Below are 20,626 nucleotides of genomic sequence, written 5' to 3'. Positions count from 1 at the left end.
TTTATTCTAACTGGCTGTGGCGTGACGTGTGCAATGACGCACGCACTATGCACACCTTTAGTGAGTCTGAACCGCGGAGCAGCCATGGCATCGGGGAAGCGTGGTCGTGACGTCGTATCCCGGATATCCGGGCTCGATTTCCACCCAGACGAAAATGTGCCGAATATTTTTTTTTTCAAGGTCATTAATTTACTTTATTTACGGGAACATGCCCGAGTAATTTGACGTCAATCCGAGCATTTTCAGACGCGTTTTTACTCTATGCGCCGTCGGTCATTTTTCGTACCGCCACTTGATCACGTCGGATTTTCTGCCTCAGGGGAGATATAATGCTTTCGCATTAATAATTACTTCACTTGTATTAGTAGATTGCCCTTCTAGAATAACAGACGATACATTTACAGCGAGATAGGCGCGAAAAAAAAAACGAACAGGTGGCGACGCTGCCTTTAAGTTACCGCACCAGCTCGCCATGACGTCATGGTTATAGGTGGCGTCTGCTCGAACCACCAGTTAATTGTTTACCGGTAAGAATAGGCTACACTGGGCTCTAAGGGAAACGAAAATTGCGCGTGACTTGTTTCGGGAACTTTTACTGAGGCAACGTGGCCCAAATACGAAATAAAAAATTTGCGTTGAAATCCGTGACGTCACAATGGGGTACCAGTGCTGGAGTTTGAAATTTCGCCTTCATATCTTAATCTACTAATCAAGCTACTATGGCGAATTAAAAAAAATTACGTTTTGAAGGAATACCTTATCAGTTTATGCTGATTTAGTGTTCCTCACTAGTCTCCCTTTAAGTGAGTGAAATTAGGTTAGATTCTTATTTCGTAGCGCTATGTGTACTTGAAGCGCGTGCTTGGGCCTCTGCTTCCCACAAAAAACGTATACACATCCCGTCATTACCCTGACTTATTCACAGTGATAGTGATCTTTGCTGTGTTTCATGTTTTAATAAGAGGCACGTTAACAGTGCTATTTACGAAACTAATCATAGGTGAAAAACACTGGTATGTGAATATAATGTGAGACGAGTGCATGCCTGTTCGGTTTCTTGCAGATTTGAATACCTTTTCTTCGTTTTTTTCACTTTTTCTTTCGCAAAGACGACAATGTAAATCGAGTAGTTTCTTTATTTTGCTGCTACGGTTGGTGCAGCGTGTGCGCGTTCTGGCGCGGCAAACATATTGGCAGTCATTTAAGTACGTCTTGCGAAGGCATGAAAACTATTTACACCATCTTTTCTTCTTATATTTTCATGTATGTCTCTCCGACTTCACTATGTGCTGTCTTGGGATTAGATGAGTGTGAGGCGCGTCCCTCGGAGGCGAACACCTGCTTGAACGGGGGGCCGTTGGCCCCGCGTGCAAGGGGCCAGTGGGGGGGGGGGGGGGGGGGCTCATATACGTCTGGAGATACCCGGAAATTGTCGACATCCTCGCCTTCCTCTAAAGCAGTGATTTGGCCTTGTTGGTAAGACATTGTGAGACTTATAGCGCGTTAAAAAGACAAGGACGAAAGTGAGACGTGCCACACAGAGGCGCTAACTTGCAACAATCTTTATTTCGAGCGGAGGGTGCCTCAACGAGCGTTTAAAGCAACACCGGTATAATGTAGCGGAAAAGCGGGTTGGGTTCCTTGACGCCCACTGCAGGCATTGCAGCTGCCCTGTTGCCGGGGTGGATGATGGTGACCACTCGACGTGTGCTCCAGCATACAGAGACTGCTCCATTGTGGGAAAAGCCCGAGGTAGGATAACTCGCGAAATTATAAAAGCAGAAATGATTGATAGGCTTGGGGATAACTGTGTGTCTAAACCATCAATTGCCCTTTCCCGCAAAGAGTTATCGTACCTGCGCACTAGTGTGTAAGGGTTTTTTTGCAAACAGCGCATGTATGATGTACGCGAAAAAGTTGTATACATGTATGGGTCCCTTGTTCGAAATAAAGATTGTTGCAAGTTAGCGCCTGTGTGTTTCACGTCCCACTTTCGTCCTTGTCTTTTTAACGCGCTATAAGCCTCACCTCGCCTTCCTCGACTACACCCCGGGGGGTGACAGAACGCTTATGGGCCCCGGGTGCCAGACGACCTAGCTACGCCGCTGTGTAAAATACGCTCTGTGTGGTGTTCCCGCGTAAAAAGAAGGCTCGTGGACAGACGATTGCACTGGCTGCTACGTGGTTTGTATTGTTAATTCACTCTTTGTAATGCACCGAATTCATGTTCCTATGTGCTTCATGTCTCTGCACTCTGTGCCGCTGTCGCCTCTGCAACCAAGACAAGGCTAGTGTCTCCCATGGACAGTGTATGGTGCCGGCTGGCATACCGACTGCTCACTACTTGTTCCTGGGGTATTTGGTTCGTATTTACTGCGGTGAGAAGTCATGAAGTAAAAACAGGCCAGCAAAGAGCGTTACTCGCCAAACGCAACTAAGGTTTTCTTTCTTTAACTTACTTCGGAGTGATGCTGTTTCTAGCCCCCACTCGCGTGTGGCAACTACGTATCTATTAAAACGTACTTGGGACTCGGTATTGACGCTCACCCCTGTTCTGTTTTCATTCCGTATTATTGCGCGTCCTCTTACAGAATAAGTACCAACATCTGTAGTTACACTACCTGAACAACACCGAGCATACGAAGACTCCCAGTGGCGACCTTGTGTCCTCGTTCATCGATTTCTGGAGCTGAAAGGAACGAACGCACCGGGAAATGAAAAAAAGAAATACGATTTACGCTACATTTTGTTCGACGCTTATGACACTCGTCGCTCATTGCACTATTGAGCAGCATGCCGACGCATACGTTGGACTGAGTATGACATGTTGTATGTTCATGTTACAGAAGGACGCAGAAACGAAACCTGGGATGGTGTAGTGGATGGATTTTTTTCGCTCTATGTTATACTTTGCTTATCACCTGGCAATCACAACCGACCGATCGTGCTGATTAGTATAGGCTGGGTGTCGCTAGAACCACCGATTAAGCTTAATTCAAAGAGAAAAGTGTCGGAATGGAATAGTTATAACATACCCTCACTTTGCGAGTCACGCGAAAGTGAGTTAAGCGAAGCGTATATCGTGCTGCGGCGCAACTTTGTCAGTAAGTTATCTCGCAACTTTTAGTATTTCGCTGCCTCCATGGATTCCACGACGCGGTCAACTCCCGTGAATGCAGGTTTACTTGGTACTGAACAAGTTAACCTTTTTCGGCGGGACATTAGCGAGTAATTTTGACTGCTGAAATGTATTAGTAATTAGGTTCATGACTCACGTGAGCAATTGACGCGCTTACTCTGCCTTTTTCCGGTAACCGCGTTTCGCCGGGTGAGACGCCGCCTGCACGTATTAGGAGATTCTTAATTACTGTAGCCGATTCTATCTGTTGCCTGTGTTGTCGCCGAACCTTGTGATGAGATTGTACGCACAAGGTGAACAGTGCTTTACTTTCTGAAAGGCACGCGGGCACCAGCGATCACGCTGGAACCTCCCACGAGTCACGTATAAGAGCCGACGCGCTTGACGCCTCGATCAGATTCTCACGATCGACGACTTTTCTCGCCGCTATGTTGTGCTCGAGCGTTACTTGTTTTGCTGCACGCAAGTTCCTCCAACAAAGGGCCAAATTCGTAACTCACGCTTTCGACACTGCGTCGTTCTTCACCACCGCTACAACGTGACACTACCATGAACCACAGGGCGTTCTTCGAGCCGATCGAAATGGCTGTTCTTCCCGTATTTGAGTGCAGGGTGTTACTCCACCAATTTCAGGAATGAACGCTGCAGCTGCGCTTCGGTGACTAAGCGGACTTGCTACAGATATTCAACTTTCTTCCCTGAATCCTTCCAGGCAGCATCTCCTCCAATGGGAATTGTCCCCGCGATGCGAGTCAACTATTTTGTGCCTTTAATCACTATGCATGACATTCACAAACGCATATGCCTTTTGCATGAAAACAAGGGTCAGCATTGCTTGTGAGACGTATGGTTGCGACAGAGCAAATAGAAATACCTGACCTCCGGCTGAAATTGTTTTAAAGGACCCCTCACCAGGTTTGGCCATGTTGAGCTGACAATTGCAGAGCATACATTGGGCGATAACGATCGTGTCTGCAAAGCGTAGCATCGCTACGTGCCGCGGAAAGACCTGAAATTTCAAATCGGACGCCGTTTTCCCTTCTCCTCGTGGCGGCCGCGCTCCAAGCTGGAGGATGACGGACACGTGCCAGTGTTTGCACAGTGACGTCGCTCGTGGTGACAGGTGACTTCGAGAATTATTAATGGCAACATCTATTCGCAATATGTTGCTTGATTAGGTGAATTAAAGCTTAGAGAAATAATAAAACACACAAACCGAATGTCTGCATGTTTTTGTTTTACTTCGCACCGCAGCAGGATAAATGTACTTCCGTTTCGTCTGCTTGTTCCCACGTTGTGCAGTCGCGCGCACATACCGAAAGTATGTCATTTTCTCCCATGTTCCAGCGCGGGATCATGCTCTATGATCCGCTTGCGTCTGCCTCAGTATTCGTGTAGGACTCACTTACAGCACTAGTCAGGTGTCCTCGTACACAGCGCGCAAAATCGTGCGCTGCGCGAAACGAGACAATACAGAGTTTTAGTTTAGGGGACGCAAGCGGCTTGCGTACGCAAGAACTAGGGGCGACGGTACTGCGCATGCGCAGGCCGTCTGTGTCCCCTAAACTAAAACTCTCTAATCACAACAGCTCGTGCGCGACGCCGTTAGCGGAAGTGCGCCGCGCCGAAAAAAAAAAGCGAGGAGAAAAAAAAAAGAAGAAGGCGTGGCCCGTGGCGTGTGCGTCAGGTGATCCTCGAGGTCCGGTATGGGAGAACGCAGGGAATGAATTTCGATCGCGGAGGCTAGACGGGGTAAGTGGAGAGGGTGTCTAGCTTGGCAGTGGAGCTCACCCCCTTAAACCATGGGTTCGTGGCACTGAAATATTTCTATCTCGGCTATTAATGAGCCGACATGAAACATTTTTGCGGCAGAACGCTCCCTAGAGAACACATAACAACTTCCGGAGTATAACAAAAATTTGCTATGGGGCCTGGTGAGGGGCCTTTTAAAAGCACTTTGATTTGCGTTGCTACGTTATGCCGGCCCCCTGGCGTGCCGAATTGTTCGAAGTTTGATAACAGCGAACCATATTATTATTATTATTATTATTATTATTATTATTATTATTATTATTATTATTATTATTATTATTATTATTATTATTATTATTATTACCACAGAGCAATCGACGCGTCGACGTTCTTACCGTGCCCCTGAACTTGTTGTAATAGACCTTGCCGCGTACTCCCATGATGCAGAAGGTGCCCAGGAAGAAGAACATCGACACTGCCTCCGTCACCACCAGAGAAGGAGCGTAGCTGGCGTCGGACAGGACGATGCCGTGGTGCTGGACGAGGTGGAAAGAGCGAAAACCCCTGTTACGTGTCAGCACGACCAATGAATTTAATTAGACGATTACCGAGAGGCAACCCCCCTCCTCCCTCCCATTCGTCAGCGCCTATCCCGAAGTCAACGCAGCGTTGACAACGACGGTTGACGGGTCCACAAAATGTCCCTCTACCTGTACCTGACAGCCCTAACTAATGGTGAAAAGGGCCAACGTCGAATGCTACCGCGGGAACGGCTTCAACCTCGGATTCCCAGATTGCTACGCGCTTGCTAAGCATGCGTGGGCGAAGGTACAACATAGGAGGCGGAGTTCGGCGGAATGGTGCGATATCATGGGCGGGATATTGCGACCGATTCGACGATTGTGATTGGCCGAGATTCAGTCATCAGATTTCCTAGTCCAGTCGCCTGGGGAAGGCGACGATCTTTATGTGGAGACCTTTCGTGCAGAGTCTCGAGACGCTGACGTGTCCTGATGTGAACTCAGACGTTTGATATGCTGCTGCATGGAGTGGGCTTCCGTGTCTGGAACCAGTGTAATTAATGTAAAATAAACCCTTTTTCCTTCGTTTCTACTACCGGACGTAATTGTCAATGGGTATGGTGGATTCCTGGCCTAAACGCCACCTCGAAGCAGCAGCACCCCGTAAAAAAGAGAAAGAAAGAAAGAAACGACAAAGAAGAGGAAGAAAAAGAAACGCGTCGACGGCATGTAATAAAAACACTTACTATTTTCAACCAGATGGAACAAAGCTAAAAGCGAAGCTTATGCGAGCGACGCAATCGTTTCGAAAGCTGGCTAGGCTTCACTCGCCAAGACTAACTGAATACGGAACCAACGGTTTCTTATTTTTAAGTCAATGAAGAGCCTTAAAGACAGAGAGAGTGAGAGAGAGATTTGATAGGAAACGACAATGTTTCTGCTTCCCAGGGGAAAGCAGGATTCAGCGCCCCAATATTTATGAATGACTCACCGTAATGCTTGAGTGTGCCTACAGGGCGTTGCGCTGCTGATAACAAGGTCGTGGGTTCGATTGCCGGGCGTGGCGGCCGCGTTTTCATGGGAACGAAATGCAGACACGCTCAGGTGGTCGGGATATATTTAGCGCCCTTTACTGCGGCGTCCCTCACATGCCACACGATGTAGTTTACGTAATTTCGTTTTACATCTATAAATAATAAATCTCGCGAAGATTGACTTGTGCAACAAGCTATCAAGAGCGCCGTAAAATAAACACCGCTGCAGCTAGACCGCTGAGGTCCTGACTAATTGAAGTACGTATTTATAGCCTTTTCTCTCAAAGAAGCTCGGCGCCTTCAGAGCCAAACTGACAACTATAGTAATGGAGCTGTGGTCGCAACGCCTGGTATACGCTCCTTGTACTTCGCAATAACGTATCAAAAGGTTAAGGTAAGCAGTAAATACACGGCACATTCCGGAACACTTTTCAACTGCGCGCGGCTTTGATCGCGTTTCAGTTACGCCTGCGTGTGCTTATCACAGCCGGCTGCTGCTGAAAATGACATTTCTCCTTCGCTACTCTCGTGTTTGGAAGCGTTCGATAAATCCACGACATCGCACTCAATATCAGAAACTAACTGTCACTAAGCCCCAATGTTGTGTTATAACTACTTGTAACCTTAGATTTTATTGCAAAGATGGGATTCTACAATGCACGCTCGAGGAGCCTCGCCGAGTCCAGAAATTGGGCAGATTTTGAAGTAGTTGACCCAAAAGTTAGCGCACAGTTTCCACGACTCATACGAAGGTAGCTGGTCAGCGTTTAGTCCGGCCACAAAAGAGCGACTCGTCGAAAGTGCTCACGGCCGACGGTTCACTGCAATCAGGTTTTGGGAGCGCGAACTCCGCCATCGAGTCAGGCGTTGCATAATGATGCGGCCGAAAGCACGCGCCAGTCTTCTTCGCTGAACTAAGGAAAGAGTGGAGTCAGCTTCCCCACTGCTTCTGACACTGCTTCTTGGGGTGCACTAAATAGCTACCGCTCGCTGTTTACAAAATCTCTCTGCTATCACATTGATTGTGCACCAACGTAGCAAACGGGATTGGACGAACAAAAGCGTTGAACCAACCAAAACTGCGCGGCCAACTCGCCGAAGCCCTTACACCATATATTTTACTATATCGTCATCGCCATTGCGCACGCGCGCGCACAGAACCCGAATGTGACTTGGGTCGCCTTTACACGCGATGTATGTCTTCCCGTTCCGCGCTGTTTCTTACAGAAGTTACGCAGACCCATCTCGCCCAAAAGTGCTCGGTCGAGACCTCCTATAGACAGGTTTTGGGCGAGTTCCATTCATTTGTTTGGAGGGCGTCCGCTGACCTCAGACCTGCTGCTTCTAACACCATCCCCTCCACCCGCCTATTAGCAATTATTGTCTACGCACCGCTTACCTGGTCGACGAAGTACAGCGCCCGGTAGCGTCCTGCGAAGTCTGCCACGCTTGCGGTGCTGAGCATCCCCAGCACGGCCCAGACGAATCCGGAGACCGACTGGCCGTTCTTGAAGCGGACGAGCGAGATGAAGCCGAGGCCCAGCTAAAAGACGGTCGGCGAGATTAAAGGAAAGAGGGAGGCGAGATTTAGAAAAGAAAAGAAGAATAGAGAGAAGCTCACTTGTAATTAAAGAGTTAGTTAATCGATTTCTTCTAGTATTTAGCTTTAGCAGCGCGACTTGCAGTGACAGGCCATACTCAATGCTCAATTTATGTCCTTGTTCTGCTTTATTCTTTCAGATCTGCGACCTTCTTCTTTCATTCCTTCCCTTCTTTCCCCATGTGAGGCTTTGAGCGACGTGGATGACACTGGCTTCTTTTTGGACACATTGTAAGTCTTCCGGCCGCATTTGTCGACTCATGAGGTACTACTCCCATTGATGGAAGAAGTGCCGAACCATGTCACCACATATAGAAAATGCACACTCGCACTGGACCCTAAAGGAGCATTTGACAACGTAGCTCATGAGGCAACCCTAAAAAGAAAAACTTATCCCAACTAAATTGCGGCCAACGAATCTACAATCATGTTCGAGCTTTCTTAACGGACCGCACGGCAACGGTGGTTGCGGACACCCTGACAACAGAAGAGAACAAAGTCCCAATAGAGGCGCTCCTCGGGGATCGGTCTTATCAGCTTTTCCGTTCAACGTCGTCATGAAAAGCCTCCCAGAACGTCGAGAGAAGATCCCGCGCGTTCGTCACGCAATATGTGCGGACGACATTGCCATTTGGACAACTCGAGGCTCAGATGGAGAATGGGAGGACGCCCTACAAGCGGCAGCGGACCCTGTCACCAAGTACGCCACAGAGTGAGGCCTGGAATTCCCGGCAGGAAATCGGAGCTCCTCGTCCCCAAACAGAAATCCAGAAGGAAAAACACTGGTATATAGAGAGCGCGTTCAAATACACCTAAACCAAAAACATTAACCCGCAGTCCAAACACTCCGCATATTAGATGTCCATAAGCAAGATAATGGTTGCAATAACCACACTATAAACGCACTAAGACAAACTGCCTACAGCGCAGCTCGCATGATCGACAGAGTCCCCAGTCGCAGACATTGCATGAAGGAGGAAGATCTACGCGTATACTACGGTTGGTTCAGGCCCTTATCGTCAGAAAGGTCACGTATGCGACACGTTACCTTAACCTAACGTCAACAGAAAAACGCCCAAATAAACGTATTAAACGTATTTCACTACGAACTAGCCCTCGGTTTTCCTCCGGGCATGGAAACAAGGAAACTTCCTGAGCATTAACAACATCTTAGACAAACTAATTGAAGCACATAGATATGCGCAAATCACGAGCCTCAACATCACTAGAACAGGCAGAACAACTCTTCGAAGATAGCAATACCCCGTGACGACAACTAACAGTCAGCAAGCACTCATCAAGTCCCTACTTGAGCAATAACGGTGGCCCCTATCCCGAGTAGCATGCACCCGGAATATCACTTGGGCACGAGAAAAGCACGAACCAAAGCAACAGAGAGAGGATACGGCACTCTCTCCACTGGTCGCTGAGCAGATGTGGCCAAGTACCCCAATGGGGAGGGCATGGTAAACAGTGTGGCAGGAGACGGAAAGCAGGAGCAACTAGCATCCACCTCCTTTCGCACGCACAACGTGGCCTCATCAGAAAAGGCCGCCATCGCCATCTCGGCATCGAGGCGGGTTGAGGAAATGTATGTTGTTACAGACTGTCAGTCAGCATGTCGAGGCTGCGCGAACGCCCATCTGCATAGAGTGGCATACGATACCATCAACTGCCTCAACGAAATACTTCGCATCTGGGTAATGTCGACAACGGGACACGAATCTGTCAGAGGAAACCGTCGTGCACACGCGATAGATCGAGGTCACTGCGACCGGGCACTGCAAGAGACGGCAGGAGACCCCGTTCAACAAGCACTTCACACATACTACGAAATACATCAACGCTACCGCCTTTAGTGAAGAACGATGCTGCCACCACACTCATCTCTCAGTAGAGCTGAAACCACGGCCTCTAGGCCACTCCAGACGAACACCTATACTCACCTCACGCTCCTCCACGCCATGTACGCCACCCCTTATCAACCGCTTTGTCTTTTCTGTACAGAACGAGATGTACCCTATACCATAACACATGGGCCTGTCAGAAAATCCCCAATACCCTCTGCCCCCTCCCCTCCAACCGAAATGCAACGCACGGGCAGTGGAAAATGGTGCTGACCAGTTTGGCCTTGGAGGATCAGCGAGAGTTGATCACCAGAGCCGAAAGGGCTGCTATCGCCGTTGGGGCTCTGAACTGAAGGTGCCACACACTACGGTTATCCACCCCTCTCAGTGCCCTATCAAAATAAACTTTGTCTCTCTCTCTTCCTTTCTTCGTACCTTTCATTTCTATGTTTCTGTCCCCTCTTTTCTGAAGACTAGGCCGGCGCTGGGCGCCTTACAGTGGCATTTGCCATCATGCTTCTTGCCTTGTCTTTATCTTTTTCAAGCGTATATATATTTTCACACCAAATAAATAATAAGTACTGAAGGGACGAGTAGAAAGAGATGCATAGCGCAATAAGTTAGAGCCGCGCGTTCGCCATGCTTGCAGGTTTAATAAAAGTGCACACCTTAGAGGCGCGCCACCGAAACAGACACAAGACAAGCGCTAACGACAGATCCTGTTGGGATGCCCGACCGAGGGCTTAACGTGTCCAAAGAAGTGAATAATTTCCGCTGGGATAAAATCCTTGCACAGGCAGAAACGACAGATGTCTAGCACGACAAGATGACACCATGATGCGACCATATGATTGCAAAAGGTTGAATAGAAGCAGAAAACATACAAATAGCGGGGCCGCCTCCATGCACTGTAAAATAATTTACACCCTACAAAGTGAAAAAGGGCGTAAATGTGTCTATAACTCACACCCTTAGGGTTTCCAGTATATAGATAACACCCTAAGGGTGTGAGTTATAGACACATTTACACCCTTTTTCACTTTTAAGGGTGTAAATTATTTTACAGGCACGCCGGAGAAATAATGTACCATAATGAAACTAGGGGCTGGGCTAGTTGATACGAACCCAGTCACCGATCGCGACGTTCCACAGCCGGCCAATACGACAAATATAGCTCTTGCGAACGAAGAACTCTATGAAATACGTCAGGCACGTATACGTACCAGGGCAGCAGCGGCTGCGATGCCGGACAAGACGTCCTGCGACGAGTGCTTGGCCGAGTGCGCGGTCCCGTCGTCAACGGATGCCACTTGGCCGCTCCGCGTCAGTGCAGCCAGCGAGGAGAGGCCCACGAGGCTCTGGGAGGAAGTCACACAACGCCCGGCAACATACGTTAATCGCAGGCGTGCGCTGACAAACAAATGTTCGACTCTCGCTTCGAAGGTGCACGGGGCACCCGCGGCGTTAGCCCAGTGGTGATGGCGTTGCGCTGCTTAGCCTGAGGTCGCGCGTTCGATCCCCGCCGTGGCGGCTGCATTTCGATGGAGCTGAAATGCGCAAACGCTCGCGTAGTCAGATTTAGGCGCACGCGTTGAAGGACCCACGAGATTATGACCGGAGTCCCCTTGGCACGCCTTACACGAGAATTCTTTTATTTTTATTTTTATTCCTTTTTTTTCGCAGCTGAGGCTTCGCAGCATTGTCGCAAAAGTGAATGTTTAAAGTCTGGCTAAATCCTAGAACAAACATTTTCAGCCTCACATGCGACCCTTGTCAGTATTTGAAGACAGTCCTTATATTACATTAACACGCTTGGGTAAATTGTACATAAGTTATATTTGCAAACGCCGCGCGATAAGTAACGTCTGATTAGTTTTCCGTGCATGTAAGTCTTCACCGTCCGCGGTCAGCTTCGCGCTCGTGTCGTCTACCGTATGGGCCGCCATTCCTAGACAGTCTGCGCTTTGAGCATGCGCTGTCACATGGGCCGGCCCGCAATTGGCTTTCGCGGTTTTCCTCTACCAGCCACTCCCTTTTATACCCGGCGACATGCGCAGTCGCCAGACTGTACTGCCGTAGCGCGCCTTATCGCTTCGAAGAAGAGATAACGCATCGATAACGCCCGTCTTCGTGTTATCCTTTTTCCCACCCAACCTGTATTTGCCGTCATACCACATTATTATCGATTCCTCTCCTTTATGTTAAACTGCAAATTCGAGCCGTATGTTGTACACTGACAAGTTACTTTGTACTTTTTATTACCCCCTTTACTCAATGCCCTGTCCAGGGGTCTGTAAGGTATGTTCAATAAATAAATAAATAAATAAGCACGCGAAGACGACCGAACCGATAAGCGATGCCGCTCATCGAGTCGGTCGTATTCGCTGCACAGAGGGCAGCAGGCAGTACGCCCTCCCCTCCCCCCCCCCCCCCCCCCCCCCCCACATTCGCAAATGAAGAAGTCTCCAGGCAGCGTGGTCGCACAGGTTTAGTGGGTGCGAGCCCCGACATAGAATCACCATCATCATCATCATGCGTGTTGTGTACGGCAGTACGGATTGCGAGATTGTGTCTCCCGTGCATTTGTCCGCACAAGGTTCAGTGCCGCAACAACCTGGAAAGCGCAAAAGGCGGGCACCCGCCCGTGCGCCCCTGCTGTTTTGGCAGAGTCAAGCAGGTCGCGATTGTTCGCTTACGCATGCCAAATACGTGTTGTGCGCCGTTATTGACCAACAACCGAAAGCCAAAGTGATTCAAACCGCCACTGCCCTCCTCCTGGAACACAACTCGCGGAGTCGAAACAGTTCGCATTGTTTTGACAAATAGGCTACGTATTCATACGCCCGTGCTAAAGCGCTCAACATGCTATACCACAGAAATGTTACCGACTGGGACGTCCTGTCCGAGACAGCCCGCGCGCGCGCTGCCAAACAAACACGAGAAAGCGCAATGTACGTCACACGCGTAAACAGGCCGGCACTCAATGCGTCACTCAAAGCACGTCGAAGTAGAGCTGCAGCTATGTTCTCGTCTTCACGAGCAAAACTGTCATGACTGAGCTACAAGGCGAAACGACAACGCTACCGCATTCACGAAAACGGCAAACGTTGACATTCCGATTAACTTTATTCTGCGCACGGCGGTTATCCATGCCTGCTCCGGGAAACTGTAGAGGACTGTAGAGGAAACAGGTGGCTGCAGGTCCCGGGTGCCTTTGTCACTGTTGTGGCAGTTCACCACGCAACAGTACCGGGCTCCATGGTGTTGCGTACTCCAGGGTAGCGTGTCGTACTGCTGCCGAGTAGTAGCGACGCCTGCCTATCGAAGCTCGAACGACGTTACTATTGGGTAGCGTGGCGTTGTCGGCGGGCTGCAGGCATCCGGTAGACCATGGCGACCAAGCAAGGGCGAGACGATTTCTAGTGCGAAACTTGCACGGTTTATTCAAAGGTAGATGAAAGAAAATGAGAAGAGCATGAAGTGATCAAAAGTACATTTTGGAGCTACATAGGCTCTCTAAAATCGCGGCAGGGATCTCGCTTCCGTCGACGTCACGTGACCGGCACTGAAAGAGTGCCCCTCCTCCTCTGGTTATACCGAGCCTGCTGCAAGGAGGAGGCCGTCCCACCTCCTGGAATTGTAGACGCTTGTCCGTCTGTTTTACGCGTTGCTGGTTCGTGGGAGCTCTCCTGCAGACTTTGGCCGTTCGAGGAAAAAGTCTCTCTAAAGTCGCGCGCGCGCGCACACACACACACACACACACACACACACACACACACACACACACACACACACACACACACACACACACACACACACACACAAAAGAGGCCTGTAAACACTGCGGAGCTTCCGCCAGATCGGCAGACACTCGAAATGGTCATGGCGAATTAGGAAGTCACGCTTCATTTCGGCGAGGCAAGGTGCGTGAATGTCGGGTGAGAGAAGTCCCTTTCTGCACGTGGTGCGGGACGCCAACCGTAGCAGGAGCAGTCACGCCTCATTTCGACGAGGCAAGGCGAGAGAAGGTCGGGTGAAATTCCTTTCTGTACGTGGTGCCAGACGCCAACCGTAACAATGGCTACCCGGCCGTCGAGCGTTCGCGAAACAACGGCCAGAGGGAGGACGCTTGCTTAAGACCGCGAGCATCGCGAGCGCCTGGCGGCGCCGGCGAACTGATAAACGTCGATGCTCTCCGCTAGGGGAAGGGGAAGTTGACGTTGGGAGTGCTAGGGCTGCGCGATCCGCCGGTAGGACGCGTTCGCTGAGAAAGCAATTTGCTTCGATTATAGAGAACCAGAATACTATAGCTTCGACCAAGCGGCTTCTGGCAAGATGGCACAAAACCGTTGGGCCAGGCCACGGAGTAAGGAAATAAACTGGTAAGGGAACATCACGTCCCGCAGCTAGCCTTGGCAAGCCGGCTCCTAGCGAAGCCATTCGCTTTATTCCTCGAAAAGTCGGCCCAACAGCTGAACTGGTCTCAGCATAGTGCCCAAGAACGTTTACTTTACGGTACTTTTTAACCGAGGTGTACTTGCTCGGTGCTCTGTCTGAAGAGCCTGCAGAGCGCAGACGGAGCGGGAACACTAAAACCTTCCACGCTCTCTGAGGTGACGATCACATGTTGCACCTACTCGGTTGACTTCAATCATGTTACGCTGTGCTCCCGCCTAGTCCTTAACTTCCATACAACGTTCCCGTGTTGTGCGAAGCTCAGTATACACAGAAAACAAAGCAGCCTGATGCAATGCGACCTCAGTTTGAGCTTAGTGGCAAATAAGCTTTACGGCAATCCGCAAGATGGCGGAAGTTTAACGAAAGAAAGAAAGTTTTCATACGTCCGACAACAGCACGGAGACGCAGAGAAAATATACGTGAGTTTCTCACAAATGAATATTCGCAACTAAAAAAAAAAAAGAAGATATGCGTCCTGACCAGCTTTCAGCTCAGTCGCAAGACGGCTTTACCAGGTACGCAATGTCCAGCAGCGTGTAACACTTGATCCTGGTAGAAGCCAGGGTCCTCTGGTGTAGCTCGGGCCAGCCAAGCAGGAGCGATGCCAACGACATCCATTTAAGCACTACGGAGATAACCACCCGCGGGGAGCTGTAATGTGCCTGCGAAAGAAAAAGAAAGTAAATAAATTTGAATAAAAGTTTAGCACTTCCTTTTTTTCTCTATTTTTTTCCCTATTAGAGGGAAAATGTGCACTGCTGCCTTTATAAAAAGCAGAAAAAGAAAAGAGCGGAAACTGCACTATCAAGGTTCAGCGCTTATTTAAGGACGCTTCATTAGAGAGAGACAACAAAGAAAGGCCAGGGATTGTGAAGCGAAGCAAATCAAGAGCACAAATATTGCTGCTGGCAGAGTAGGCTGTCTATGTTTTAGTTAAAGCTGTGGCGCAAAGCGGCGAAGGGACGGGAATTAAGCGATAAAACAAAACACGACACCTGAGCGCAAGGTGTAGTGCTATGTTTTCTCGCTTAATTCCCATCACTTTGTTTTAATTACGTCTAGCCAACTAGCCTTCTGCGGAGTTTTCCCCAAATTTCACTGCCTATGTTTATTTAAGTAAGTATGTGTGTGGATGAGCAGGGTGAAATTGTTCAAAGAAGGCTAAAACTACGCGAGTAAACATGGTACGTTATTTTTTTTTTCCTTTTCGGTGTCTCTCCTATATGTGTCTGCGGACTCCAAATGCAGCTGTTACTTCAGCTACTTAATGCCTAGAAGACGGCATCCTTATTTGATGTGTCACTCTAGGAGCACCCTCAGTTTATACGGATAATGACTTTCGTATTAACACTGCTGTAGACTTCGGTCACCCTATTACGTCGCAACGCCGCAGGTTTATCAATGTAGAGAACTACGCTGCTCGACCAGAGACTTCTCACAAAACTAGACACTCTTTAGGCTAGGCTGCTGTTTGAGAAGTTTGAGAAGGCTTGAATGTTTAGCATTTCGTTCGATGTGCGCCTGCCTCCCTGTGAATGAACGAACGGCTATGACAAGGTTGGAGACAGACACATTTTTAAAATATATTGCAAACATTTCCCTGGCTACATCCCCACGATGGTACCCGAGATGATAAGGAACGCACTATAAGCGACATATCCGTACGTATGTCACACTCACATAAGCACGAACGATAGAAGGCAGAGTGCTCGTTTAGCAGAGAGCTAAACATGCTCTGCTACCCTTTTTGATAACTCTTGCTTCAGTAACACATACTCTACGCGCCCTATTATTCACCTCCTCTATTGGAAGAGTGGCAGAGCAAATTAAATAAACGCTGCCTGGAAAAACAGCTGTTGCGCTGATGAAACATCGGCTGCAGCGACATATGCTGAAGCAAAAAAAAAAACGCTGCAGTGTCCCCCGAAAGGCCGAACATCGATTGCGATAGCAAATTAGTGGATACGAAGTCAGGATACTAGTTTGCGTACTAACTAAATTAACAAGCATCACGTCACGCGCACACAACCAAACATGAACACATCTCACTCGATGGCCGCGGAAACTCGCTGTCAGAACGCTGGAGTGAGAAAGCCTGGCAGCAGCAGCGAGCGAAATGACTTTCGCGCTGCCTCTCGCATCAACGCGAACAAAGCCGCAAGAACCGCAGTGCATGGCGGACTTTGTGCCCGTCGCAGAGGGCTTTCAAGATACAGCGGCCTGGGCGCGCGCATGCGGCCGCCCGGGCCACCTGGAGTAGAACGTTCCCCCCCCCCCTTCCTCTAACCGACCCCCTCCCCCCCAGAGCCTTGCGCATGACGGAAGATGGCGCGCTTCTTCCCCACTTTCCTCCCTTTCGTGCGCGAGATTGAACCGCGATCGCCGGCTCACCTTCGCACGCTTTCATTCGCGAATGCAGCATATGGCGCGCGGCGACAATTTTACCTCCCTTGGACTTTACACGACACCTCACGGGGACGTCGACGCGACACCGACAGCAGAACTGCGCTCGGAGTGTCCATATAGTTAATTGCTAACGCAATAAAAAAGCATGGCAGTCATGGTACATAACTAAAGCATCTGGACAAGGTCAGTTTGTTTGCTCTAAGCAGAGCACCTTCGTTGTGTTTGGAGCACTAGCGAAATTTCGACTGTAAGGTCCGAGTGCACATTGCAGCCCAAGTGACCAATACCACGTAAGCTCCAAGTTCATTTCTGAGTGGCTCTCCAAGTCGCAAAATGTGTGCTCAAAGTCTCATAACGTATCGATACGGATCATGATTGATATCCGGACAAGGTAGAGTACGGATAGACTTGGGACTTTTGAACGAAATTCGAATCCGGGACAGCTGGTAGCGCGACGTCGTACGTAGAGGAAATAAACCTGCTCGCGCGCGAACAGTGCCCGTGCCCTCCGACCCGCTATTTTGTTGACTACGAAATGAATGGAATGGCGCGCCACGAAAAGTGCATTCACTCACGTTTTTGTCGGTGGTCACGCGACAGCTACACAAAATGTCCAGTCGTAAAATGAAAAGGATGAGCCATTCCACTCTGTGAAGGCAGATGACCAGCGAAGCCTGTTTAGCACACGACACAGCGGTGACGTAGAATTTTGAACAAAGGTACGAACATATTTATTGTCCCGATCGGTGGTCAGCGTGACGACAGGTAAGCGCACACATTCTCGCATGATCTGTCAATAAATGCGTCCGTCACCTAACGCGGCACACCCATTAGGACGATAGAAGAGAAATGAAATCCTACGCCGGAATGATGTGCGGCAACGGAGCCAGCTGTGGAAGAAGACGACGATGCTGAGCAATTGCTGATGATGATAGTTGTTATGATGATGATGACGATAGTTTCGTGTTGCCAATGAACGGCTGACAACCCCTTAAGCAATGAGTGGCAACAGAGCCAGCTGTGCAAGGGAGACGACGACGACGGACGCGTGAGGAGTGGCAAGAACGTGTTCGCGCGGTTGCCCCGAGAGGCGCCAACGAGCTAGTTCACGGGTTCTTCGCGCGCGACGGAAATGCCCTAGACCACATACAGCTTCGCCGCGAAAAAACGAAAGGCAATGTCTGCCTTTGGAGCATGTTTCAGGCTTTCCACTGATTTAGCTCTCGGGAGGTTTCGGAATTCATAAGAATCGTCATTAAACCAGCCATGTTCACCGCAGGGTGAAGGTCTCGTCGCGGCGACGTCCAACTACCACTTTCTTTCATTGGCTAACCGACCCGTTAACATCTTAGCATGGCAATTACAAGTATACAGAAGGAAACGAAAAGGGAAAGGCAGGGAGGTTAACCAAGGGCGTGCCCAGTCGGCTACCCTACGCTTGGGAGAGGGAAAAAGGGAAATAAATATTGAGGAAAGAGAAGAAAAATGAAAAAGAGTCAGTTATTGTGAACGCATTTGCAGAGGAATGTACGCTGTGATCACCATCGTTCGAACAGTCCGGTCGCCTTCAACAAGTGCAAAAAGGCTCTTGTGGCCTTGTACGTGCAAGAATGCACAAGTATAAAGCAAAAAATAGGGGAAGGAGGTGAACTTTACTCAGAGAAGAGAGGTCAGCTTTATTTATAAACAAATGAAGTAAATAACCGTGAATTTATTTGAACATGGCTACAAAATCTGCTATATGAATAGAGTAACTATGCATACTAAGCACGGAAGAAACAGCAAAAAACATAATAATAATTCATAAACAACGCATACGAGGTGCTGAAAATGTCTTACCCATTAAAATGATTGCACTTTTACGAACCAGAGCCCAGATCACACAGTTAGTCAAGTCCAGAGAGGCTTGTTACGTTAACCATGAAAGTCTATGCTTAAGTGATATTTGAGGAGGAAATAGTCGGTGTCCTTGAGGCTAAAGCATAGATTTGAAGACTTTATTTTTTTCTTGTTCTATGTCATCACATTCACACGGTAGCATTGTAACGGCCTGAGGGACGCTGCAGCGCCAACAGAAAAAAAAATTATGAAGATGAAATGCTGACCAAATTGATCGCCAAGTCGCTGCAGCTGTCCACAAGCTTACATAGATTACATAATTTCTAAAGAATCGTCATGGGACGTCATTTATAAAAAAGGCGAACTAAGGTTTAAGGAATGTTATTGCTTACAGGAAAATACTACAAAGAAAGAAATAAATGTGTCCCGAAGAGACTTAGTATTATTAAAGCTGGCGCTTCAAGTTGCCAAATTCGTCTCGTATGCAGCAGCTACCTGGTCACGTATAATTTTAGAGCTTTAGAAGTATGGGCGCTCTAGTTCTCCTAGATTTCATTACAGGATCCCTTTCTTTTCGCGTTGAGCCATGTTTTCTGATTTCGGGGCAGTCGAAATGGCACGCAATCACGCGTGAGGCAACTTTTCATTTCCCAAAGAACTGGCCGCCACCTTCATTATCTCCGCACAACAGACGTGGTCAAATTCCGCTGACTCACAGTTTCCCCTGGAACGTCCATTGTTCTCCGGTCGCAGCCTCCGCGTCGACGAAAGCTCGGGAGGAACGTTGCCGTGTCTCCTCTACGTGCGCAGGCAGACGCGGTCAGCCTCGTCGACACTGCAATGCGTCACATGCTTGGAGCCATTCCGTAGTCGTCGCTTGGCACACGCGCTTTGGTCTAGCGGATGCATTTCGTGTCTTCTGCGTAGTGTTCTTGCACTAAAACGCACGCTACTCGTTTCCTTCACCCAGGGGGACCTTCCTGCGACGCACAGCACCGAGATTCGTTTGCGAATGCGGCTGCGCGAACGCGCCAACTCCGTCACAGGCGCAGATGTCGAGGCTTGACGGGTCCTGCCAGGCCCCCTCATAGTTTTCTTTTTTTTATGTCGTTTTTTTTTATTTCTTCCGTCACTTTTAATTCCGCGTTGCGTACATGTGGTCGTTGCGTACAGCGCAGCGTCAATTTGCGAATCCCAGCCGGCTGTGCGTGTGCACTGTGAGACGGCAAGAGTTGAATAAACGTTTTCGGCTGTGAGTGTGGCACGTCTCATGTTGCGAGGTAATGTCCTTTTTCCTCTCTCTCTCTTTCTCTTTCGTTTGTACATTTGCAGACGTTAGTTAGACCGCGCCCTAGGCACACGATGATTTCGAAACACATCGTCGAGCGATCGAAGGTGCGGTCACCGTTCGCTCGCTCTCTCCGTGTCCGCAAGAGCAAAACGCGTCAGCTTTTGTTCGAATGCCGAGAAACGATGTCATTGCCATCGCTCGTGTTCGCGTCTTCTACGCCCGGCTGCCCTGAAACTCATTTGAGGGCTTCGGAAGGCTACGATGCGAGGCTGAAGGCAGCGTACGTACGCGGAGGCCACGAAAAATCAGAGCTGACGTTTTTTTTTTTTTTTTCTGAATGATTTGGACAAGCTCCGCTTCAACAGGTATAACTAGGCCCGGACGTTAAGGTCGCGTATTCTTGCGCAGCAACACCTGTACGTTACGGCTTCTTTTTCTTTCTTTTTTTTTTCTTTTTAAGGCGATCGTTCCCGAAAAACTCAGGTGGGCGCCTCGGGCCGAGTCCTCTTACACTGCAGTTGGCTTTGGCTCTAATCTGGCTCGAGCAAGTAAACGCAACGAATAATCCAAAACGACAAGACGGATGGAGCAGCACATTTAAATTATGTGTCCAGGCCTTTTTGAGAAAATTTTAAGGGTAAGGAAGATCGCATTAGGACAGGCTCAATATATGTAAGGTTCGCATGTAAATTGAGATATCAAGAGCTTGATGTTTCGTCACTTTAGTCCGTAGTCAGAC

General features: G+C 49.0%; 1 protein-coding gene across 2 annotated transcripts in view; it reads right to left on the bottom strand.

Moving 5' to 3' along the window:
• Window positions 1-19,640, bottom strand: part of LOC142592742 (ATP-binding cassette sub-family C member 4-like) — a 98,446-nt gene extending 78,806 nt beyond the window's left edge. The window contains exons 1-6 of one of the 2 annotated variants that reach the window (XR_012830793.1): window positions 19,313-19,640; window positions 14,864-15,013; window positions 11,117-11,251; window positions 7,846-7,989; window positions 5,287-5,427; window positions 2,622-2,689 (exon numbers count right to left, since the gene is read on the bottom strand). Coding sequence is in view for 1 of the 2 variants with exons in the window: in XM_075704359.1 (XP_075560474.1) it covers window positions 2,622-2,689; window positions 5,287-5,427; window positions 7,846-7,989; window positions 11,117-11,251; window positions 14,864-15,013; window positions 19,313-19,333 (659 nt within the window). In the remaining variant the exon portion in view is untranslated. The remainder of the gene's footprint in view (window positions 1-2,621; window positions 2,690-5,286; window positions 5,428-7,845; window positions 7,990-11,116; window positions 11,252-14,863; window positions 15,014-19,312) is intronic. The other variant, XM_075704359.1, reaches the window with a different exon arrangement.
• Window positions 19,641-20,626: the final 986 nt, after the last annotated feature.

This window comes from Dermacentor variabilis, chromosome 9 (genome assembly GCF_050947875.1).
Source record: "Dermacentor variabilis isolate Ectoservices chromosome 9, ASM5094787v1, whole genome shotgun sequence".
Taxonomy (NCBI): Eukaryota; Metazoa; Arthropoda; class Arachnida; order Ixodida; family Ixodidae; genus Dermacentor; species Dermacentor variabilis.
The sequence above is the reverse complement of the archived record's forward strand: the minus strand, read 5'-3'. Positions and strand labels throughout refer to the sequence as shown.